Source organism: Gymnodraco acuticeps, unplaced genomic scaffold, assembly GCF_902827175.1.
Source record: "Gymnodraco acuticeps unplaced genomic scaffold, fGymAcu1.1, whole genome shotgun sequence".
Lineage (NCBI taxonomy): Eukaryota > Metazoa > Chordata > Actinopteri > Perciformes > Bathydraconidae > Gymnodraco > Gymnodraco acuticeps.
Genome location: NW_022990158.1, coordinates 178,953 through 205,622, shown reverse-complemented (window position 1 = coordinate 205,622; position 26,670 = coordinate 178,953). Strand labels below are relative to the sequence as shown.

General features: G+C 41.1%; 1 protein-coding gene across 2 annotated transcripts in view; it reads right to left on the bottom strand.

The window, feature by feature from the left end:
* The window catches only part of snx25 (sorting nexin 25), an 80,241-nt gene that overhangs the window by 4,269 nt on the left and 49,302 nt on the right, over positions 1–26,670 (bottom strand). For both annotated transcript variants that reach the window (XM_034217417.1, XM_034217418.1), the window contains 9 exons: positions 24,770–24,956; positions 22,897–22,967; positions 11,187–11,377; positions 10,681–10,812; positions 6,051–6,200; positions 4,921–5,046; positions 4,649–4,813; positions 2,055–2,186; positions 1,579–1,722 (listed from right to left, as the gene is read on the bottom strand). In XM_034217417.1, the coding sequence (XP_034073308.1) occupies positions 1,579–1,722; positions 2,055–2,186; positions 4,649–4,813; positions 4,921–5,046; positions 6,051–6,200; positions 10,681–10,812; positions 11,187–11,377; positions 22,897–22,967; positions 24,770–24,956 (1,298 nt within the window). The remainder of the gene's footprint in view (positions 1–1,578; positions 1,723–2,054; positions 2,187–4,648; positions 4,814–4,920; positions 5,047–6,050; positions 6,201–10,680; positions 10,813–11,186; positions 11,378–22,896; positions 22,968–24,769; positions 24,957–26,670) is intronic.

The following is a 26,670-nucleotide window of genomic DNA, read 5'->3' as shown; positions in this document are numbered from 1 at the left end:
GATTAGACAGCATGATTATTGCACAGGTGTGCCTTAGGCTGGCCACAATAAAAGGCCACTCTGAAATGTTCAGTTTTATCACACAGCACAATGCCACAGATGTCGCAAGTTTTGAGGGAGCTTGCAATTGGCATGCTGACAGCAGGAATGTCCACCAGAGCTGTTGCCCGTGAATTGAATGTTCATTTCTCTACCATAAGCCGTCTCCAAAAGCGTTTCAGAGAATTTGGCAGTACATCCAACCGGCCTCACAACCGCAGACCACGTGTAACCACACCAGCCCAGGACCTCCACATCCAGCATGATTCACCTCTCCAACGTGCCAGACGCCATCGAATGTGAGCATTTGCCCACTCAAGTCGGTTACGACGACGAACCGGAGTCAGGTCGAGACCCCGATGAAGACGACGAGCATGCAGATGAGCTTCCCTGAGACGGTTTCTGACAGTTTGTGCAGAAATTCTTTGGTTATGCAAACCGATTGTTGCAGCAGCTGTCCGAGTGGCTGGTCTCAGACGATCTTGGAGGTGAACATGCTGGATGTGGAGGTCCTGGGCTGGTGTGGTTACACGTGGTCTGCGGTTGTGAGGCCGGTTGGATGTACTGCCAAATTCTCTGAGACGCCTTTGGAGACGGCTTATGGTAGAGAAATGAACATTCAATTCACGGGCAACAGCTCTGGTGGACATTCCTGCTGTCAGCATGCCAATTGCACGCTCCCTCAAAACTTGCGACATCTGTGGCATTGTGCTGTGTGATAAAACTGAACATTTCAGAGTGGCCTTTTATTGTGGCCAGCCTAAGGCACACCTGTGCAATAATCATGCTGTCTAATCAGCATCTTGATATGCCACACCTGTGAGGTGGGATGGATTATCTCAGCAAAGGAGAAGTGCTCACTATCACAGATTTTTTCAGATTTGTGAACAATATTTGAGAGAAATGGTTATTTTGTGTATATAGAAAATGTTTTAGATCTTTGAGTTCATCTCATGAAAAATGGGAGCAAAAACAAAAGTGTTGCGTTTATATTTTTGTTCAGTGTAAATGGATCAGGATAAAAAGTGAGCAAATATTTTTTCCTGGAACTTTCAGAATCTCTTTACACAGAGGGGACACATGTTTATGTAGAAAATACATGAAAAAGTGGATTTTGCATAATAGATGACCTTTAAGTAAAAAATAAATGAGATATTTATTATATATACATATATACATACACAAGGGTGTACATAACTGGTACGCAGGCACGGCAAACATCTGAAATGCGTACCGTCACTTGTCTCACTAAGCACCCTTGCGTACCGGCGGACTTGTGAAGCATTTCCAAGACGCTTCGATCACTGGACGACAGTGCCGGTCGCCGTGCGCACAGACTGGGCTGCTGTTAACGTCGGTGTGTACAACGTAATTGTATCATATATATCATATTTGCCATAGACTCATATTCATGAGTGTATGGCAATCCCAACAGTGTGTCTCTGCAGTTTGAGCGCTCCTTGAATGTGTCTCGTCAAAAACAATGAAGATGCCCGTTCATTAAACGCTTATGGGTACGGCCCCTTAGTGTTGTGTTACCTCGGTGAGTTTGCGGTGTAACATCTGGAACTCAGTGAGTTTCCTCTGAACGTTCCAGCGACTGTTAGCCATCTCCTCTGCTTCCACCAGGCTGACACACACACTGTAGGAAGCCACTGTCTCTCCACCCTCTTCTGCTGCAGCCTGAAACACACAAATGTCTAAATGACTACACAAAAACAGCATGACAAAACAATTGAATCCTTGTACAAGAATATACTGTATTTCCCTGTCCATAGTTGCTTCAGTGGACTGAAGGCAGTTATAGATAGAATCGGAGGGATGACACCGCTCTTTAATGGTCACACATGCAGAGCACACAGCCCACACAGTGAAATTTGGCCTCTGCATTTAACCCATCCTAGTACCAGGAGTCTAGTACTAGGATATGCATATTAGTTAGCTTGTTACTTCCACACTAGTGGAACCAGCCATTTAATGTGTGTGAGGATGCAATAAAACTAATATTTGTTTACCTCAGCAGTAGTGATGGTAGCCCTCCAGTGACCCAGGTTTTCACACCACCAGTCCGTCCTGGAGATGTGCTGCTGCAGCTCACCGTGTTCTTTCTCCATGGCTCCGATCTCTTCCTTTAGTTTGCTCACAATCTACACACACACACACACACACACACAACATAGATGTAACTAGCATGCTAATCATAGTTAAACAAAGAAGGGACTTAAATAAGAATAAATGTAGTTTGGGTTTGTGATGTTTTAAAACTTCCTCAAAAGTGTCATGATTGCTCTGAATATAAATTGTTACCGAAGCCCTGAGAGGCAAAAAGCGGGAAAGTAAAAGATAATGTGTGTTTGTGTAATACTCATTTCGGCCAAAAGGGGGCAACACTACACTATGTACAAAATACTGAAAGCATTGATGTTTTCTTCCAGGATAATGTTTCTTTACCAATGCACTCTAAACACAAGGTACCCATATTTAATTATTTACTATTTTATTTATGCTCCTTTTTATTCATTCTAAAATGTAAAAACTGTCACGAAAAGCAAATTCCCCTTGGGATTATAAAAGTATTTATCATTCTGACTGTGCTTAGAGTGCCAAAGTTAAGCAACTTTGTTCAAAATAAAATGTTTTATACTATTTTACTTTGTTTTACCTTTTATTGGAATTGTAACTTTGTTTTTGTATGTTTAAATAAATATATGCATTATTTTTGTTTACATTTTTATTGCACATTTGTACGTTAAAGGTGGGGTAGGTAAGTTTGAGAAACCGGCTCGAGATACACTTTTTGTTATATTCCATGGAATGCTCTTAACCTCCCGATAGCAATGAATATCTTACAGTAAGTGCTTTGACAAAAAAATCCATAAAAAAATGTCATCTGTGGAAGCCGTAGTACTGTAAAAAGCACGACCAATCGTTTTAGCCGGCCCGGCTAAAATAACTGGATGGCCTACCTGCCTGTCAGCCTTCCATCTGTGCACAAACTTATCTCGCACCCTCATTGGTCATGCGTTCGTGTGTGTTGGAGGAGGGGCTCTGGAAGGAAGTGGCAGATTTTTTCCAGCTGTGTATTTTCAAATTCTAGCGCACTTGAGCTGGTTTCTCCAAAATGACCTTCCCCACCTTTAACTTCTTATGTCTTTAGGATGTTTTTGTATTATCTTCAATTTGTTTTTATTCTTAAATGGAGCAACTGTCTCAAGACTAAATCTCCTCTGAAATAAAACTAATAACCTGTTGTTGAGAAATAAAACCTGGAAAATTCCACATTTAAAAAGGTTTAATAGAAGACTATTTCAGCTCAACATCTTACACTACATACACCAGGGGTCGGCAACCCGCGGCTCTTTAAGCCGCATGCGGCTCTTTAAGCCCTCTGCTCAGGCTCCCTTGAGTTTAGACAAAAATAAGAAGGAAATAAAATAAATGTATTTGTAGGTCTATTTAAAATGTTGTTGCATGGTTGAAAATGTTTCGTATCTTGTATTTTGAGGTGATACTGTGACACAAATAAAAAACAAAACGGTTTTAATTAAGTCAACAAAAGACGAGCGCCTTTTCTTGTTGGTGAATAACCTGACTGCCGGCTCGATGAGCGAACTATGGATAAATCAAAGAAAATAAAAGTATCGGAGGAACACAGAGGGTTTAATTCTGCGTGGTTAGAGTTATATGCTTTCACAGCAAACGATTCGAGTTGTCAAAGGTGCTGCAGCCTTTACCTATCGAGGATAAAAACGGAAGAGGAAGACAGCTGCCGATCTTCAGTCATAATTCAATCAGTTAAAGGTGGGGTATGTAATTTTTGAGAAACCAGCTCGAGTGCGCTAGAATTTGAAAATACACAACCGGAAAAAATCTGCCACTTCCTTCCAGAGCCCCTCCTCCAAAACACACGAATGCGCACATGACCAATGAGGGCACGAGATAAGTTTGTGCACAGATGGAAGGCTGACAGGCAGGTAGGCCATCCAGTTATTTTAGCCGGGCCGGCCAAAATGATTGGTCGTGCTTTTTACAGCGCTACGGCTTCCACAGATGACATTTTTAATGTATTTATTGTCAAAGCATTTAATATATTCATTGCTATCGGGAGGTTAAGAGCATTCCATGGAATATAACAAAAAGTGTTTTCTGAAATAAATTACATACCCCACCTTTAACTCTTTTTAGGGTGCAGCTATATGTTTTATTTATTTCAAAGTGGGTCAATTTTAAATTGTATTTATTTTCTTCAAATGTGCAGAGGACTCCCCAAGTGCTGTGTTTAATTTATTTTAAAGTAGGCTTGTGTATATTTGTTTTAATTCTCCTTATAAGAGTTCTTTGTTTATTATTAGAGGTAAACAGTTAATGCAGTTTTTGTCTATGATACAACAATATATACAACTTTATAAGCTATCAAGCTATCAAATATGTTTTGCGGCTCCAGACAAAAAAAAGTATTGGAAAAGGGGGCAAAATGGCTCTTTTGGTCAAAAAGGTTGCAGACCCCTGACATACACCATGCTCGAGAGGTCTGGATGAACTTTTATCCTGAGTGTCTTTTAAGCCACTCTGCTGAAGTGAATTGTGATTTTAGCCCTCTCTTTGTCACCTTTTTGTCTGGTTTGGGAGCGTTCTGGATGGAGCCCAAGGCCTGGCGCTTGTACTCCAGTTTGTCGTAGAGTTGTCGGAGCTTGGTCGCAGCATAACTGGCCTGCTCGTTGATTCTTTTACTGCCTTCATCCCCCACCTCCTCTCCTGACTCCAGACCCTGGCACTGCAGCAAAAAAGAAATATATTTATTAAAAGCTTTACACACTCAAAAATGATACACCAGGTTTTATTAAAAGTTGAATAGTTCTAACGAAACAGTGTGTGACTGACCTCTTCCTCCTTCTCCTCAATGCTGCACTGTGATTGGCTGTTCTGCTCTTCTCGTCTGATCAGTTTATCGTAGTGGTCAGAAACCAGGAAGGAGGGGTAGTAGCGCTCTCTCATCGTCTCTGCCACCTGCAGGAGACATAGGAGCAACAGAAATAATTAATCTTCAATGTTTAACAATTGTTTCTATGTCTAAATTCAGATACTCCACTTAGTAGTAGATTGCATGTCATGCACTGTGAAAATGTTTAAGTGTGTTAATTTTGATCATGTAGCGTGGTCTCAAATCACACATAGCTGCTGTGTCCTCACCAGAATTGACGATGGACGAGGACAGATCGACTAACTAGCTAGTCAACGCTTACAACCAACTAGCTTATAACTAGGAAGCTAACAACTAGCTAGCAAACGCTAACAACGCTTTTATTTGAAGTATTAGGGATACCCAATCTGGACTAAATTACCAACTGGATATTGTTTACTGACATTGCAATAACGATATGATTCCTGATATTAGAGGGGATTCTCTTTTTTGGAGGTTCTGTACCAAACATGGATATTTTATTCTGTCTGTAGAATACAATTTGTAGGCCAGGACTTATCGGAAGCATCACAATACTCCATTCAGAAAATTGGGTTGTTTACTGTGATTTGGAGAATGCACTATATATTGCAATTTCATTAACATTTCAATTGTTTTTGCAGCCCTACAAGGATCCATCATTATAGTCCGTTTATTTTACCCAATAAAATGAATAATGGCTTCCTTTGGACACCAAGTGGTATGTTACATAAATAATGAAAAAAACATATACATGTATAACTTTTATTTGCATAGTGCTGTGTGGCTAGTTCCCCTACTTTTGTTACGTAACCAAGATGGCAATCAGTAACGGTTAGAAGTGTCCAGCCTTCCAAACTCAACTTGTTGACCATTGTGAGTGCACCATCCAGGACTCATGGAGCATTTTGCAGTACATTGGCATGCACTTCTTCACAAAACAGTACATTTATGCACAGAAGTATGCAAATTTGAGACACAGCTTTTCACATTGTGAAGATTATTGTAGTTACTCTGACCTTTAATGAGAGGCTATTTGTTACAGTTAGTGAGTAGCAGAAGCAGCCGTTACCTGTTCTTGGAGTCGGACAAACACTTGTGTTCCTGTGTTCCCCACCAGACTCTGTTGGATCTCCTTTAGGAGGAACTTCTCCACTGGGATCTCTCTGCTCTCCACAAAGAACTTTTGGTAGATTTCCCCGACGATTTGGGGCACTTCATTCTGTCACAACACACACGCACAGTTATTACTGTCATTTTGTTTTACATTAAAAGATTCTATTGGGTTTAAATGACTGTGACTGTTGTCATATTTTATCACGTCATCAACCTCAGAAAATGAATCCTCAATTTAAATAAATGAAATCATCTAATTATATAGTTTAGTCTTTTCCTTAATAAATCAACTTTCTCAATGGATATAACTCAGCAGCACAAGCCTCCCTCTGTGTGCTGCTGAGTGGGACAGCAAACATCTTCTGACCACAGTGAACCTTTGTGAAAGGCTCAACACAAACACAAATGGATTGAAGCAGAATATTCTGTGGTGAATCATGAAAATTATAACATCTATTTTTATTTAAATAGATGCTGACATTTGGATGCTTTTGTGTTATTAGAAATGTCTGGATGATCCAAGTTTCAAACCACCACACTGGAATCTAATTCTACAGGCAGTATCATACCAATAACACCAGTGAAGCCTGATCTTAAGGCCCTGACACACCAAACTGACACCAAAGAACACGTCCCGATGGCCAAAAAGTCGCACTGGAACACACCGCAAAGACTTCAGCCGACGGCCAAGTAGCACGTATGCAATGTGCATGCGTGAGTGGCAATAACTCTCCTTACCAGCAAGTGGCGGTAGTGTGTATTCGTCATTCAAAAGAGGCAACCGGAAGACAGACTGCGTGATATATACAAACAACAAATAGCGTGCGTTCCATTTTCACTCTCGTCCATCACAGACTGTTTCACATAACGACTTGTAATCGAAAACATGTTTAGTGCGGAACTGGAAAATGAAAAATAATAGCCTGTCTGTGTGTGCCTTCTTCACTTCCGTTTCGCTTCTCATGCACTGATTCGTTAAGCTGAACAGCCAATCAGAGGGATTTATTTTGCCGACAGCCTCCCGATTCAACATGAAGGTGTCGGCACGGCCGAAAAGACACGACGGTGCTGGACACACCAATCTGAGTAGGGCGACAGGACGCTCATCGACGGCCAGACATCTATCGACGGCCGAAATCGGCCCTGTGTGTCCGGGCCTTTAGTCTGACAGTGGCAGAAACAAAGGCTTTAGACATTGGCATGAAAACAATTTATGGTCACCATTCAAATGTGGATTTAGAATCCAAGAAGGATCATTCCAAACTAACTAGTGGGTGTGGGTTATTAAAGAGGACATACAATGTTCATTTTCAGGTTCATATGTGTATTTAGCTCCTGACCTCTACTGTGACATGTCTCCATGCTTTAATGTTCAAAAAGCTCTTTATTTTTCTCATGTGCTGCAGCACCTCTTTTCACCGTCTGTCTGTGTCTGTGGGAGAAAAACTCACTCTGGAGGAAACAAAGGGATTTTAGCCTTTGCAGACCATTTACATGCATAAAAACCTATAACACATACAATGTGCTAACCAAAGCGTGTTGGAATTAAACAATGGGTCAAATAGAGGCGTTCCAGGCAGAGGGGGAGCATTGGGAGAGAAACTTTGGGATTTTAGCCTTTGCAGACCATTCGCATGCACAACAATCGATATAGCTCACTACAGGAAAGAGAAAAACCCAAAAGCATAGTAGGGCCCCTTTAACCTGCTACGCCTGTTTTTCAGGACTGAAGAATACTTCCCTCTGTTTTCAGAGCATGCAGCCAACGAGGTATGTTTTTGTGTTTGTATTTATTTTACGTTTATTACTTTGCTAAAGTTATCTCACATGCTGTGCATGTTATTATGTGTCTAACACGATACTATGTTTGTCATTTATACTGTTTGTTTATGTGTAGTTTTCACGGTGGATTCGAAGAGGAATAAACCCGTTATGAGAAAGCCACTTGTGTCTGCCTGTGCTTCGAGGGAATTACAATAAGTACCCTGTATCAAGATTGATGCAGAACAATGACATGTGACCTTTTTAGAGAGATTTAGCAAAAATAAAAACACTTCTGGGGTCATTTGGGTGTATTTGCCATATCTCTGGGCCCCCTCGGTCGATTTTGATGATTGACATCTCTTTTTAACCGCTAGAGCCATTAGAATCGAGGGGAAGTTCCTAAAATCCATCTAAACATTACCTATTGGTGAATGAGTGATGCGTAGCCAGAATGCCCAAAATCGGAAGCTGGGTTGTAGCTCTCACACATTATATCACGGGTGTCAAACTCAAGGCCCGGGGGCCTTGTGACTGAGGCCCGTGACTTCATTATCTGTGGCCCCACAAGAGCTTGCAAAGAATATAATATGTTTATCATACGGTTACAGGCCGATTTACAGAAGCACGTTGCCCATAAACTACATGTCCCACAATTTTACTATTTTTTTTTCAAAATGTCACTTCCTTTTTTTTCCAGAATTTGGCTTTTCTTTTTAAATCATTTTATGACATTCTCACTGAAAAGACTTGCAATTATTTGCCCTAGACTTCTTCTTTCAGACGTAGTTAATTATGAAGTTATTACCCTATCTGAAAATAATCCAATGCAGAGGCAATAACGTCATTTTATATATATGAAATATTTATATATGTATTTTTATATAGTCTTAAAGTTACAACCGGCCCTTTGAAGGCAACCATAATGTTAATTATGAAATTGAGTTTGACACCCCTGCTCTATATGAAATCTCCGTTTTTAACAAAAATGTTATGATGGATTATCAGTAATCATTTAAAAGTGACACAGACAAATTGGATTAACCTTCAGCAGCGTTGTTATCATTTTAATGCCATTGAACACAACTTGTGATAAAAAAAAACAGCAAAGGTAAGACGTATTTGCCGTTTTACACGTTGTGTGTTGTCTGGTTTTGCCTTTGCTGCCCTGAGTTCTGGTCGCACAGTGATGATACGTATACCTCTGGAATCTGTGGAATCCCCGCTTTCATTTGATATCTTGTTTGTGCATATCCGATAAGTAATACAATATTTCTACCGTGAGTTCTGTGCTAAGTGCGTTAGCATTTTTTCGCTTAGTGCTAATTCAGAGGCCTGGGTTGCGTTCCAATAGTCCATTTAGCTTAGGAACCTTCCTAACCAAGTGAAATGACCCGGAAGTCCCTCAGTGGCAGCCATGATAAGTGCCGTTCCAATTCTCTAGATGATAGGAAAGGAGGTTTCAAACTTCCTTTATAACCTCCTTTAGTTTAGGAACCACTGGACCTCCCTAACAGAAAGGAGAGGAGAAAATTCTGCCCCACAATGCATTGCAGCCACAGCATTTGCCGTCACTCAACAGTCGGCCGTTCACGGAAACAACCGATTATGACGGAGAAATGATATCATGAAAGTTACAGTGCTTATTAAGCATTTTAAAACGTATGTGGTAAGTTGCCAAAGTGCTTTTTTCTGAACGTTCATCAGTATTATAATCAAAAAGAGAAATATGAACGTTAGTTTTTACTGAAATGATCAAATAAAGTCAACATCTCACAGTCTTTACTGAGCTGTGTGGGGTTTGTTCAACTTTTAAAAGATGTTTGAATGGTGATATACACAGTGATAGATGTTAAGGACTAACGCTTATAATAAATACATTTGTATTGATTTTAAGATATTTTCATAGTTCATACAATCATACGTATTGGGATCATTTGTATTAATGTGGACCGGAGGGAGAGGGTGACGAGCATAAGTTTCACTTTCCTTTTTTATTTCAATTCCAACTTTGGTCATGAAGAATATGTTTCTCTGTTGTCCACGTTCATAAAACATAAAACAGCATCAGAGCACGGTGCAGAGTCTCTAGATGAGTTTACAGTAGTCCCTCGTTCTTATTGAACATACATGTTGTAGTCCGCTGTATAGAAAACTGTAGTTTCCATAGTTTCCCCACAGCAGCAGACGCACATCCATGACGTCCGCTGGCGCATCATAAACACGTCGGATAGTGAAAGTGCATTCGGATTCTCTAAAGCACCGCAGTCTCTTCTCCTAAGTCCTTTTGAATTCTCCTATCCACTATCCCTTAACCCCGTGACGTTTCACTCAGAGGTCAAGGAATAGGAGATAGGGTTAGAACTTAGGAGCTGATTTTTAAACTATCCGAACGCAACCTTGGTATTACCCTTGTGTTTCGTTAAGCTAAAATGGTTCATATCGTCAGTTAGCAGAGTCTCTTCCCGTTAAGTGGGTATGATACATTAATAGGTTGTCAAATGTTAAGAAACCCTGAGACACAGTTTCGTGAAAAAAAGCCTGCAGCCCCCGCCGGGCTTAACAGGTTAAAGAAAGAGCCTCATTCAGCTCGGAGTTAGACTACAGATGGAGTTTACTGTGGGAGATGTTGGGGTTGGTTTGGAATAAGGCCAATGTGTGTTCTGATAAAGCGACAACAGCAACAATGTTTTGCAATGTTGTTTGAAAGCTACACCCAGATGTCAGCACTGTTACAGCACACAGTAGAAAAACATTGTCCCTCATCACTAATACCCTGATGACGTGTACTTTCAGCAGCTTTGAGCTAGAGCCTCCACAGTTACCTTGTTGGCAGTTTTCAGAGTTTCCACCAGTTCCCAGAAGCTGATCAGAGCTCTCTTATCAACCCGCTCCATGTACAGTCTGAAATGCTCCCTGTAACCCGGGTTACACAGGATGTCATCGAACTGGAGAATCTGAATGTGGGGAGAAGAAGAAATGACAAACATCAGCCATGACACTGGATTTATTTTATCCGCACATTTGATATACTATACTATTTATATACATATTTGTTGTTGTTATATATCGTAAAATTCTTATGTTTATATAATATTGTTATTTTATTTTATTGGACATTTAAAACTTGTTTTCTTACTTATACTTTTAAATATTTTATTCCAAATGGAGTGCCTGTCACAAAAAAACATTTCCCCTGTGATAAATAAAGTATACTGATTCTGTGGGGAGCATTTTTTTATGCAAAAAATCAAATTCAACCTTTTGAACACCTGACAGAATGTTCTAAAACGTTTTCTAAGACCACTGTCTCCAACTTTATTGGTCTTACCTTCTGACTTTGCGGATCGTCGCTGTCCTCGGCCCCTCCTTCTTCACTGTTCTCATAGTTTGGTCCACCGAGAAGGCGGATCCTTTTCTCACATTGTTTCTTAGCAACAGTCAGATGATTGATGTATCGTTTCATATCTCTGGCCCGCAGAAGGTCTGCCTTCATGGCGGCTGACTCTTTACCTTTACGATCTACGGGAAGAGGGACAGCAGTGGGGTGAAAAAGGTAGTTTTGGTCACACAACAATACACAAAAACACTATTTCCTAGTATGGAGCCACTGATTCATTAAGAGAAAGATAGTTGCTAATCTTGTTTTACTAATAGGCCATTTCAGGCAAACATAGTGAGAGAAAAGTTCCTTACATGTTGATTATTTAACTATACTTTAAATAAATACCTAATTATTGTAGCCCAACATGGCTGATTACACATTGCTTTGATACTAACTTGGAATAATCATTTATTTTATGTTTATTTTGATCCATTCTATATTCAATATTTGTATATACAGTGCCATGCAAAAGTATTCACCCCCCTTGGCATTTTTCTTGTTTCATTGCTTTAAAACATTTACTTTAATTAGATTTTTGGAGAATTTGTATTATTTGATATACACAATATGCCTACAACTTTGAAGATGCAAAACATATTTTTTATTGTGAAACAAACAAGAAATAATAATGAAAAAGAGAAAACATGAGCGTGCATAACTATTCACCCCCCTGAAGTCAATACTTTGTAGAGCCACCTTTTGCAGCAATAACAGCTGCAAGTTTCTTGGGGTATGTGTCTATAAGCTTGGCACATCTTTCCATTGAGATGTGCTTCCATTTTTCTTGGCAAAACTGCTCCAGCTCCTTTAGGTTAGATGGGTTCCGCTCGTGTACAGCCATCTTTAGGTCATACCACAGATTTTCGATTGGATTAAGGTCTGGGCTTTGACTGGGCCTCTCCAAAACGTTTAAATGTTTCCCCTTAAACCACTCTAGCGTTGCTTTAGCAGTATGCTTTGGGTCATTGTCCTGTTGGAAGGTGAACCTCCGCCCAAGCCTCAAATCTCTGGCAGACTGAAACACAGTTTCCTCAAGTATTTCACTGTATTTAGCTCCATTCATCACCCCTTCTATTTTTACCAGCTTCACAGTCCCTGCCGATGAAAAACATCCCCACAGTGAAGCATGGTGGTGGCAGCATCATGTTGTTCTGAGGGTGATCAGAGGTGTTGGGTTTGCGCCAGACAAAACGTTTACCTTGATGGCCAAAAAGTTCAATTTTAGTCTCATCTGACCACAGGACCTTCTTCCACATGTTTGGGGAATCTTCCACATGCCTTTTGGCGAACTCCAAACATGTTTTCTTATTTGTTTTGCGACTCTTCCATAAAGCCCAGCTCTGTGGAGTGTGCAGCTTACTGTGGTCCTATGTAGAGATTCTCCTCTCTCTGCTGTGGAGCTTACCAGCTCCTTCTGGGTTATCCTCGGCCTCTTTGTTGCCTCTCTGATCAATGCTCTCCTAGCACGGTATGAGAGTTTTGGTGGGCGGCCCTCTCTTGGCAGGTTTGTTGTTGTGGCATATTTTTTCCATTTTAAAATAAATGGATTTAATGGTGCTTTGTGATGTTCTAAGTGTGTGAGATTTTTTCATAACCCAACCCTGTCTCATACTTTTCCACAACTTTGTCCCTGACCTGTTTGGAGAGCTCTTTAGTCTTCATGGTGTCGTTTTCTTGCTTAGAAAGGCCACTTGCTGTGGTATGGAAGACGGAGGCCTTCTACACAGTGATGCAAACACAGGTATGGTGAAAAAAGAGAGAACTATTCGAAGCAGAACAAAAACAGCGTATTATACCATATGACAAAGGCCTGTGCTATAATGCTTCAATTAACTGGCTATTCTTTATAATATACTCAGATCAATAGGAGACAGAGATGTTGAGTTATAAATCATGGGTTTTTATTAGGGATGGACGATAATTATCGGCCCGATATTTATCGGTCCGATATTAGGAATTATGACGTCATCCCAATAAACCCGATACCAGTATTAATAGCCCCGATAATATAAAATATATATTTTGGGTTAAAAAAAAAAGAAAAAAATACTGCGGTGTGGGTGGATTGGGATGAGGGGCGCTTGTTTTTCACTCGGCTCCTCCCGTTTTGCCAGTACTGTGGTATTAGTGGTTTAGAAAGAGGGGAGTTTTTCACAAATCCAGCGCTCCCTAACTCATGCCTGGCTGTGACGTAAATGGTGTGCGGCCGTGAAGCCAGGACAGTAAACAAACATGTCGTCGGTGGTATGGGCGTTGGAGCTATGTGCAACTCAAGGCATATGCTCGAACCGGAGCTGCCTGGACGCTGCAATCATGTTGCGCACTATCCGTGCTGAGTGTGCTGACTTTTCGTACAATGTCCCACTGTCTGGCTTCCTGCATAAAGTCAAGTGCTCGGCGCAGTTGTGGCGAAATGTCGCTCCTCTGTTTTCATTTAAACAGCTCCGTATATCCGTTAGCGCAGCTAGCTAGCACCAGATGCTAACAACAACAATGCACGTAAGGTCTCTCTCTCGCTCGCTCGGGCCACACATACACACACCCTCCCGGTCCTCCAGATGGCCAGTCGGTGCCTGCCTGTGAGCGTGGAAGTGTGGTCTGCCACAAGCGGGCGACAGGAGCGGGCTGTCAGCATCAGCTTGTAGATGGTATTTTAAACTCGATGCGCTCTGAAACTACGGGGCGGCCGAGGAAAAAAAATACACATGCGTTAATCGCGTTAAAATAATTAGTGGCGTACATTTTTTTTTATTATCGGTATCGGTCTTGAGAAGCAGGAAGTTATCGGTATCGGTATCGGTTTCAAAAAAACAATATCGTGCATCCCTAGTTTTTATTATTATTTACATCAGGGGACCTAACCTCCTCTAGGGGGGTCCGGGGGGGGTATGCTCCCCCGGGAAGATTTTTTTTTAAATATTGAAGTTAAAAGCATCAACCTGGTGCACTTTGAGAGCAACATTAGGAGATCTATGGATACATCTCAACACCCATATGAAACAGAACTGTAAGCAGATTCTTCTTTTTGGATATTTTACAAATCACTCCCCTTTTACACTCTATTCTTGTTATTTTTAACAACTTTTAGTATTTTATACCTGTTTTTCATTTAGTCTCTAATGTCTCATTAAGAACTATAATGATCATATCAAGGTGTGCCTTAACCTCACTGAGCTGAGGTTATTTGAGCCTCTCAGGAGAGAGCTCTCTTCTACCTGGTTGTAGAAAAGCTCTTTAAATTCCTTAGCATAGCTAGCTAACCAGATGCTAATAACAACAGATCGCCACTGTGCTTACAACTAAAGACACAGCCACGCAAACACTGTGGCATGTGTACGGCTCCTTATGGGTACTGCAATATTTGAAGAGCTGGAGCGGCGTTCTGGTGCTCTCCGTCAGCACTCTAGTCTACACCAGCGCTATCTATATGGCGCTGGTCTACTAGACCCTCCAGAAAAACGCGGGCAAAAATCCTTGATTATGCGATCAAACATGCAGGGTTTTATGTGATTTTGTATGGAGGACGGAACATGACTTAAGTATAAATAAATAAATGTATGACGAAATACAGGAATAAATAAATAAATACGTAAATAAATAAATAAATACAGGAATAAATAAATACAGGAATAAATATATGACGAAATAAATACAGAAATAAATAAATGTTAAAATGAATACACAAATAAATAAATAAAAGAATAAATGCATAAATAAATGCATAAATAAATATGGAAATAAATACATCAATGTATAAATAAATAAATAAAAGTCGAAAATAAAACAGAACACACGTTATTATATATCTTTCATTTATTTCTACATTTACGCGACATACATTTATTTATTTATTTATTTATGTATTTATGTGTCCGTATGCTAATGAGGTGGGTGGTCCTAACCTCAGTCTGAAGCAGGATTGGTTACAGGAGTGTGTGATCATTTCTGGCAGAGGGCTCTACTACTAACGCCTGGATAACCGCGCTGATTCGAATGCAGGAGCTTTACTGTTTAGCCCTTATCTTTATACATCCATGGTTTATCCACAGTTGTAAGGTTTATTTATGGATATTGATTTAAGAGCCATTGGAGATCATTTACGATCATTAGCGGACCATTTAGAGAACGGAGAACCAAAAGACTATGTCCAGTTTCGTGTGGAACGATGTATAGAGGACTTGGCTCAGCTCGACATGATGTGACTTGCCACGAATCTATTGCTTCTGCCTGGCTCCAACAATTGGCGAATCCTGCTTCAGACTGAGGTTAGGACCGCCCACCTCATTAGCATACGGACACATAAATACATAAATAAATAAATGTATGTCGCGTAAATGTAGAAATAAATGAAAGATATATAATAACGTGTGTTCTGTTTTATTTTCGACTTTTATTTATACATTGATGTATTTATTTCCATATTTATTTATGCATTTATTTATGCATTTATTCTTTTATTTATTTATTTGTGTATTCATTTCAACATTTATTTATTTCTGTATTTATTTCGTCATTTATTTATTCCTGTATTTATTTATTCCTGTATTTATTTATTTATTTACGTATTTATTTATTTATTCCTGTATTTCTTCATACATTTATTTATTTATACTTAAGTCATGTTCCGTCCTCCATAATTTTACGCGGTGAAATTGCGAAATATGCGGAAAAAATAAATATTGGGCTGTCTTATTTATTTATTTATTCTCTCTCACACACAACCTGCCACTAACGTTAAACCCCTTTACTATTCAATTAAACACATTCAATGTTTATTTATTGTAAAAGAAATTGGGCTATTTTAATCACACTCTCACACACACACACTTCTTCGCCTCATTCTGTTTTCATTTACTCGTTCTTTATCTGACCAGCTTCAATCTTGTAGGCTACTCACTTCGTTTCTTGTAGCCCTCGAAAGGGTTTTGGAGGTCGATGCCTCTGTGAACGTGAGTTGTTTGGTTTTCTTGTCCGCAGCAGCAGAAAGCATTTTCGAATCTTTGAATTAATCAAAGTGGGTCGTCACCGTCGATGTTCTCTTATGCTCCAACACACAGTTGCACGGGGTGCAGAATAGTTTACCCCCACTTTCGTGCAAGACATCGGGGTACTGCTTGCCCGGTCTTTAGCAGAAATGTTCGTCGGTAAATGAGATGGATTAGATTTTTTCATCTTGGTGTTTTCTCTCTCGTGTGAGTGCCACACGTTCACTCTACGGTGTTGTTTACCTTCTGTGATGCGCGAGCTGATGATGTCGCGTCATCATCATCATCATCACTTCACGTCAAGACGAGTTAACTTTTTTTTTCTCAACTTTGTGTGGAAAAAGGCGGGGATTATGTAGTCTTTTGATAAATATGCGGCCTTTTAAAAATCTGCGGCATTTTGTTGATTATGCGGTAAATTCTGCGATCGCAGAATCGCGTTTTTCTGGAGGGTCTACACTCCTTTCAGACGAGACATATGTGGCGAAGTCACGCCCATCTACTTCCGGTCCATGGGACCTTATTTTGGAAAAATAATGTATTGAAGTCAATGGAAAACGTATCTTTCGATCCCGTTTGAATTGTGCCATGAATTACACATATGATGTTTGTCAATCTTAAAAAATAATTTCCATGTCAAAAAAGTCACAGTTTCTCGTAAAACTGTTGAAATACAAGACTATGAAAAATACGCAACTAGAAAGACTACAAATCCCAGATAAGTAAGTGATGTCACAATTGTTTTGCTCCACTAGGAGATAGCTAAGATCAGCACCATATAGATATAATCTATCTATATGGCGCTGGCTAAGATAAGATAACTTTAACAAGATGCCTGTGTGCTTAGTACTAGGTTGTTATCATACCAGCAATGGGTCTTGCTCGTTCTTTTGCTTCCCATCTGATGAAAGGACCAGGAGTGGCTGGATCAAGTTAGCTACCTAGCTAGTAGCTAGCACGTTAGTTAGCATTACAGCCTTGTCATTTGTATTAGCCTTAATATGAAGTAACATTAAGTAACCCAAAATGTTAAACTGTAAGAGTAGCAGTCATATTTCGTGAACCCTTTGAAGAGTACTGTCACCGGAGTGATCATTCTATAATACACAGTTTAAGCCCGGGGGAGAAATGCTAACGCTAGCATCGGCGATCTTTTCTACGTCATGCTATCTGCACAAATGGTTGACATTCAACATTAAAAAGGCCAGGCAGTTCAGAGAGAATCAAAGGAAGGAAGGCAGGCAGGCAGCTTTGCATGACATTCTTCTGGACGTGTTTCATTGTGGTGATAGTCAATCGTTTTGTTGACAAGACAGTAGAGATGGGCGAGTCCTGATTCATCCGGATCATTAACCCGGATCCTAGTAATGAGCTGGTCGTGACGAGTCTCCCCTCTCCATTAACCCGAGTCCTTTGAGTCCTACACCTGGTATGACGTACAAATTAAAACTATAAATTGTGTCACTCGCTACTCTCTTTATAACATGTAAAATCACATTACAACGTACCCCAGTCTATCCTAGCCTTTAGCAAGTAGGATAGCTGCCAGAAGTTATCGTTTGGCTCAGGGGAGTGGACGCGGATCAGTGAAACTTCCTGCAGACTCGTGGGGACTCAGAGGAGCCGAAAGTTACGGCTCCTAACCGTAATAGCATAGCAGATCCAGAGATCCATACTCGTCATGTGCACGAGCATAGCCGCGGCTTAGGGGGTGTGGCCAAAAGTGGGAAGAGATTAACAGTAACATGTTGCAGCCCCTCCTCCAGCTCCCGGCTCCCGCGGCTATGTTGTGCACGAGTCAACAGCAGACTCAGAGATTCGCAAATCCTGACTCACTGTGCAACACACAGCAGACTCGTGTGGACTCAGGGCCGTAACCGTATAGCAGCAGATCCAGAGATCCAGCAGACTCGTCGTCATGCACGAGTCAACAGCAGACTCAGATTCGCAATCCTGACTCACTGTGGAAAACACAGCAGACTCGTGCGGACTCAGAGCCGTAACCATATAGCAGCAGATCCAGAGATCCAGCAGACTCGTCCTCATGCACGAGTCAACAGCAGACTCAGATTCGCCAAATCGCAAAATAACCCTTTTTTTTGTGATCAACATTTTTTATTAAAGCAAAAGACACTGTGTAGCGGAGGTTAATGTAACGTCAGTTTAATATGCTCGTGAAATGAAACAAGTTTTCAGTTTCACCGGTAGGATTTCTACGGTCTTGGTGATGCTGACTCATATGACTCAAATGACTCGTATGATCCGGATCTCTTCAATGACTGACTCAGAAGACCCTGAGTCCGTAAAAGGATCCGGATTTGCCATCTCTACAAGACAGTAGTGACGGCCATCCTGGTGACGTGTGTTGTTCTGCGAGACCAGAGATGTCTGGCTTCACCGTCCATCTGGAGGCGTATAGAGAGCATGTCAAATCTTACAAGGACGCCCTCTCAAAAGCTAAGGCACACTACTACTCCTCACTCATCGGTAACCAGCAACACCACCCCCGTATGCTCTTCTCCACCATAAACCGCCTACTCCGCCCAATTGACCCCCCCAACCCAGCAGACGCCCCAGAGCTTTGCACCAGGTTCCTTGACTTCTTTGAGGACAAAGTCAACTCCAACCACCAGGAACTCCAGGCCTCTGCCCCATCCCATCCACATGCCACACCACCTCCAGTCACTGTTCGTTCAACTCAACACCTGCCTCAATGTTGTCTCTCCTCCTTTGCACCAGTGGATGTCACACAGGTTACCAAACTTGTCTCAAAAGCTAAGGCTACAACCTGCTCCCTCGACCCCATGCCCTGGTCAAAACTTGCCTACCCATCCTCTGCTCCACCATTGTTAAAATTATCAACTCCTCACTGGATTCAGGCAAGGTTCCCGCCGTCCTCAAGATAGCAGCTGTCACCCCCATCGTCAAAAAACCTGGTCTCGACCCCGAGGATCCCAGCAACTTCCGGCCGATCTCCAACCTTCCTTTTCTTAGTAAGATCATGGAAAGAGCAGTTGCTGCCCAACTCCACCATCATATGTCCGACCATGAGCTCTACGAACCATTCCAATCAGGCTTCAGATCCAACCAGAGCACAGAGACGGCCCTTATTAAAATAACCAATGACCTCCTCATAGCCGCCGATTCAGGCCTCGTCAGCATCCTTATCCTCCTGGACATCTCCGCCGCATTCGACAGTGTCCCACACTATCCTACTCAACCGCCTATCCGTCTACCTTGGCCTCTCTGGAACAGCCCTCTCCTGGTTCCATTCCTACCTCTCCAACAGGCAACAGTTTGTGACCATCGGAAAATCCAGCTCTCCCCCAGCCCCTGTCAACCAAGGTGTGCCGCAAGGTTCGGTGCTCGCCCCCCTTCTATTCAACATCTACATGCTCCCCCTCTGTGAAATCATCCGCCGACATGGTCTCAACTTCCACTCCTATGCCGACGACACCCTACATCAGTACCAATCCATCAACCCAGCTACCCCCACTGTCACTTGTCAACTGCCTCCATCCAAGCCTGGATGTCAAAAAATCTACTTAAACTCAACAATAACAAAACAGAGCTCATGGTTGTGGCCCCAAAAACACTGCTCCGGAAGGTTGGAGATCTGCTCCTCACCATCGATGGCGGCTCCATCCACCCTTCCCCTGAGGTTCGCAGCCTGGGCGTCACTCTGGACTCTAGCCTCACCTTCAACTCCCACATCAGGTCTACTGTCAAAACCGCTTTCTTTCACCTACGAAACATCTCCAGACTCCGGCCCTCTCTCCCCGACCCCGTTGCAGAAACATTAATTCATACCTTCATCTCCTCTCGTCTGGACTACTGCAATGGAGTTCTGTTCGGGGTCACCAGCAAAGCCCTGGACAGGCTCCAGTACGTCCAGAACTCTGCAGCCAGGCTCCTCACCCACACTAAGCCCTGGCAACACATCACCCCTACCCTCATCCACCTTCACTGGCTCCCGGTCAGGTCACGCATCCAGTACAAACTCCTCCTGCTAACTTACAAATCTCTCCACTCCCTAGCCCCTCCATACATCTCTGACCTCCTTCAGCCCTACACCCCCTCTCGTCACCTGCGGTCCTCTGACAAAGGGCTGCTCTCCATCCAGCGCTCCAAGCTGAAAACATTTGGCAACAGAGCCTTCAGTGTCGCAGCCCCCACCCTCTGGAATTCTCTCCCCTCTGCAATCAGGAATGCAGACACTCTGGACACCTTCAAAAAACACCTCAAACACCATCTGTTCACTCAGGCCTTTGGCCTCAACTAACAGCAACCTGTTCCTGTTTTGTTTTCTTCAGCCTATGTACTATGTATCTGTATGTTTATTATAACTTTTTGTTGTGTTACTTCCCATTGTAAAGCGTCCTTGGGTTTCGTGAAAGGCGCTATATAAATTGAAATTATTATTATTATTAGATGTAGTTCATTGAGCGTTTCACACAAACAAATGTGTTACTTCACAGTTTTACGACACATTTTTTTTTTTTTGACTTGCAAAATTATCTTTTAAATTGACAAACATCATGTGTAATTCGTGGCACAATTCAAACGGGATCGAAAGATAATCTTTCTCTCTCCATTGACTTCAATACATAATTTTTTCGAAATAAGGTCCCATGGACAAGGCTGTAATGCTAACTAACGTGCTAGCTACTAGCTAGGTAGCTAACTTGATCCAGCCACTCCTGGTCCTTTCATCAGACGGGAAGCGAAAGAACGAGCAAGACCCATTGCTGGTATGATAACAACCTAGTACTAAGCACACAGGCATATTGTTAAAGTTATCTTATCTTAGCCAGCGCCATATAGATAGATTATATATATATATATATATATATATATGGCGCTGATCTTAGCTATCTCCTAGTGGAGCAAAACAATTGTGACATCACTTACTTATCTGGGATTTGTAGTCTTTCTAGTTGCGTATTTTTCATAGTCTTGTATTTCAACAGTTTTACGACAAACTGTGACTTTTTTTACATGGAAATTATTTTTTAAGATTGACAAACATCATATGTGTAATTCATGGCACAATTCAAACGGGATCGAAAGATACGTTTTCCATTGACTTCAATACATTATTTTTTCCAAAATAAGGTCCCATGGACCGGAAGTAGATGGGCGTGACTTCGCCACATATGTCTCGTCTGAAAGGAGTGTAGACTCTCCAGAAAAACGCGATTCTGCGATCGCAGAATTTACCGCAGAATTTACCGCATAATCAACAAAATGCCGCAGATTTTTAAAAGGCCGCATATTTATCAAAAGACTGCATAATCCCCGCCTTTTTCCACACAAAGTTGAGAAGAAAAAAAAGTTAACTGAAACTGAGGTCCCCTCCCCTTCCACCGCCACTCTATACCACATGAAGAAACGTTACGCTCGTGTTGTTATCAAGGAACCTGTCCTTGGCCAGGAAAAACAGGCACTCGCTTGTTTAATTATTTTGCGGTCTAGATTTCTTCTCCTTTTTTGAAGTGAGAAGTTGTCCGTCAGTCGGACTGACGGACGGACCCCCCCCCGCCAAAAACGAAAACTCTTCGGTTCTCCACGAATTACACAAGTCACCCAAATCAGGTCAAGTTAAGAAAGCGGGAGGCGCCGAAAAGCGACTAATTTGCATCACTGTCTACAACAGTTGTGTAATAATAATTAATTAATATAATAATTAGAGATAATGAGGCACTTGATTGCGCACAGGTGAACTTTATTTAAATAATTGTGTGACTCTGAAGGTCTTTGTTTGGGCTCAATAGCAAAGGGGGTGAATACATATGCAAACACCACTTTTCAGTTTTACATTTTTTGTTATGTTTTAAAACGTGCTCTTTTTTTCTTTCACTTCACTAATTTTGATTGACTTGGTGAGGGGTCTTGCCATAAAATCCCCCCAAAAATATTATATTATTTTTGGCTTTAATGCAAGAAAATAGGAAAAATGGCAAGGGGGTGAATACTTTCGCAAGGCACTGTATGTTCTATGTGTGTGTCTCCTAAACGGGCTAAAACTTGTTTTTTTTGTGTGCAAGTGTTGTATGTTAACAAATGTTATCACCTTTGGAAGTGGATTGGAATCATTCTGAGTATTTTTGTATGTATTTATTTAAACAAGGACAAGCACATTAATCTCAGAAAATAAAAGAAATGTTTTATGCCAGATTGTATAGCTCATTTCCAGTCATCCTTTTGTCAACTGCATGAAGGAAAAAAGTTATATCAAATACATACAACAATAATTTTTGCACATGTTGAAACAATTGTACCCAGAAAATGTGAATGTGAAATCCAGCATAAGCAAAAAAGGTAACACTCTAGTTGATATGATTTGACATTTGTATTATTATCTGGCTTAATATCACTAACTCACCATCTGCATTACCACTTTTCCCAATCGCCATAATGCAGGTCCACAGATTCCGTCAAATTTGTATTTATAGATCAAAAATGTTCCGTTAGAAGTAACATAAAATGAGATCCAAGCTTTAAACATAGCAAGTACAAAGGTTGATTAATCACTATAATTAATACTATCCATCGTGGTGCTGTTGAACTGAACATGATTTTTTTTAAAGTAAGAATCCTAAAATTCAAGCTTTGTTTTGTGAAATGATTTGTTTGGCCCTTTTGTCACGTGAAGTGTAGTGTTTCTGTACCTTTCTGCTTCTTGAGTTGAGGGAGGCTGCTGATGGTGGTTGCATGAATAATCTCTACCACTATCTGATACCTGTAAACAGAGAGAGAGACAATTTACATCAAGTTTTTGGAATCAACCCTCAAGTATGAATGGGCTGTTTGGGCCCAGCTAGCAGGGAACATTCTCACAACATTTTAAGAATAGTAGGGCATAATGTTCAAACAATATTATCAAAAACGTCTTAAGAAGGTTATCACCAAACATTTTAAGAATGTTTTTAAAGAACGTTATCCTACCTTTCAGAAGAACATTCTGGGATCCAAACTAAAACTTCCAGCTGAAAACGTTTTAAGAATAGTAGGACATAATGTTCTGACAATGTTATCACCAAACTTTTTAAGAATGTTTTTAGAGAACATTATCCTACCTTTCAGAAGAACATTGTGATAACCAAAAGAAAACTTTCCGCTGAAAACATTCCTAAAGCAATGAATGGTAACATTCTCAGAATATTTTTAGATATATTAATATATATATGTATTAATATATATATATATATTAATATATATATATATATACTGCAGTATCTTGTTTTTTTTATACACCTATATATATATATATATATATATATATATATATTAGGGCTGTCAGTCGATTAAAATATTTAATCGCATGATTGTCGATAGTTAATCGCAAATTAATCGCACATTTTTGATCTGTTCTAAATGTACCTTAGAGGAATATTTTTCAAGTTTTTAATACTCTTATCAACATATGAGTGGAAAAATATGCTTTATGCTAATGTTTATTATCATTTGAACAATGACAAATATTCTCATGAATATTAAACACAACAACCTCTGAACATTACAAATATTCGCCTCAATTCAACCTGGAACCTCTCTCATACAATACAAATGGTGTGTGTGTGTGCGTGTGCGTGTGTGTGTGTGTGATGGATCGTTGGAGCTATGTGCAACTCAAGGCATATGCTCGAACGGGAGCTGCCTGGACGCTGCAATCATGTTGCGCGCACTATCCGTGCTGAGTGTGCTGACTACCTGCATAAAGTCAAGTGCTCGGCGCAGTTGTGGCGAAATGTCGCTCCTCTGTTTTCATCGAAACAGCTCCTTATATCCGTTAGCGCAGCTAGCTAGCACCAGATGCTAACAACAACAATGCACGTAAGGTCTCTCTCTCGCTCGCTCGGGCCACACATACACACGCCCTCCCGGTCCTCCAGATGGCCAGTCGGTGCCTGCCGGTGAGCGTGGAAGTGTGGTCTGCCACAAGCGGGCGGCAGGAGCGGGCTGTCAGCATCAGCTTGTTGATGGTATTTTAAACTCGATGCGCTCTGAAACTACGGGGCGGCCAAGAAAAAAAAATACACATGCGTTAATCGCATTAAAATAATTAGTGGCGTTATTTTTTTTTTTAAATGTATATTAACGCGTTAACTTGACAACCCTAATATATACATATGCATTTAGTTTACAATATACACAGTATGACATGTTACAATGGTAAAGCAAGCATTCATTGTCATTCTAAAACTTGCACATATATCAGAGTATCTCAATATGGTGGGAACCCAGAGTAAATGAAATAGATCAGCAACAATTCAGTATTGAGCAATTACTTTTCAAACTAACAAACAGTATAGCAGTATCATGTCCTTCCTACATTTAGATCTAAAATATTGCCACAGAGACACTGTCAGTTGCCATGGTTACCCAACAGCACTGTCTGGTTAACAAGTATATTTGTGTATATACAGTATGTATATATTGTGTGTGTGTGTGTGTGTGTGTGTGTGTGTGTGTGTGTGTGTGTGTGTGTGTGTGTGTGTGTGTGTGTGTGTGTGTGTGTGTGTGTGTGTGTGTGCTGCATGCCTGAGTTGTTTGAGGAAATTGACATCAGCAGACGTTGATATCAGCTTGATGAAGTCTTCGTAGGAGGCAGCGTAGGTGTAGGCTTTCTTCTGCTGCTCCGCCTGCTGCTCCCTCTGCTCCAGCTGAGACAGCAGCATCCTGTTGATGGAGTCCGGGTCGCTGAGCACCTCCACCAAAGGCTTCAACACTGAGAAACACACAGGAAGAAGGTGTATAAAAAAAACAAGATACTGCAGTTAATCAAGTCTGAATTACTGACAACTTCTGAGAACTGCTGTTAAGTTACAACGTGAAAAAACATACATAGTCACATAATCAGGTTCTATTTAGGTTTTCGCTCTCTTGTAGAGTGTGATTATAGGTTTGTGTACATGTAAATCAGGGGTCGGCAATCTTTTTGATATGAAGTGCAATTTAAAAAAAAATGTTTATCAGCGTGCCGACGATTGTGAATTATCAACGGGGGGGGGGGGGGGAAGAGTTCGACGCTCGTGAACTGTCAAGAGGAGGGCGGGGGAGCATCGCTGCGGGGAAGCAGTGTGTGGACCTGTCAGCTCAACTTACATTAGGAGGCTGGTGTTAAATTACAGGCTGTTTTTAACATTATTCAGACTCAGCTTGCTGAACTTGAGCTTATTTTAAAATGTTGATAAAACCAAGTTAATGCTATTTTCAAAAGCTAAAAAGACACCAGAGCCTGTTTTGGATATTGTTACTATGCAAGGACAAGTACTTGAAGTGGTTACTGTAAAGGAAACTTCTGTGTAGCATGCAGTGGAGTCACCGACTCAGGAAGGAGACACGGGAAGAGTCGGAGCTTTGATGTCAAACCACTGTGATTTATTTGGAGTTGGTACCAGAGTATTCACATCACAAATCCAAGAGTCAGAGGTTCTGACTTCACGGTAGAGTTTGCCACGTCAATTCTGGAGAGCCTCTCTCTTGCCAGCCCATCTAACTGGTTTCGCAGAGAGTAAACAACATATTTGAGTGTGAACAGTGTGGGAACACTGAGCTACTTGCGTCGGACACTTATGACCTCGAAGATTTCACCTTGGAGTCCACAAATACAGAGAAGGAAGTGTCCCACTGTACCCACAACACAGACCATCTGTGACCCAGTATTGACCGGTCACAGAATGGGAACAATAACATTATTGGCTAAGCAGCCTGTGTCCTTAAAGAAGGTAAACAGACATCAAGGTTTGTCCTGTATGTTACAAATTGGCGTCTATGATAATTATTTCCATAACAGTTACCAGTTATAAATACCTAGGTATCTGGCTTGATGATTGTCTCACTTTTAAACTTCATGTCAATAACTTGCTTAAAAAGCTGAGGGTTAGACTAGGTTTCTTTTTCAGAAACAAGTCCTGTTTCTCACTTGAGGCCAGGAAAAGGCTAGTCACTGTGACCTTTTTACCTGTGCTGGACTATGGTGATTTGATCTATATGAATGCACCTGCCCATTGCCTGGAAAAGTTAGATGCCGCCTATCACAGTGCCCTGAGATTTGTTACTAACTATAAAGCACTTACTCATCACTGTACCCTGTATGCCAAGGCAGGTCTGCCTTCACTAACTGTACGGAGGCTCAGTCATTGGTACATGTTCATTTACAGAGCCATGTTGGGTAAACTACCTTTTTATATCTGCTCTCTGATCTCTCGACGAATTGAAAGTACATATTGCCTGAGATCTCATGATGTTGTTTTATTAAATGTGCCAAGTGCTAGGACTGTCTTAGGGAAGAAAGCTTTTAGTTGTGCAGCTCCACTAAATTGGAACAGTCTGCAAACATGTTTAAAACTGAGCACTTTGGTTCCCCTGCATCATTTTAAAACTCGGCTGGGTGACATGCTGTTTGATACTCATGGTACCTGTCACTGTAAATAGAGTTT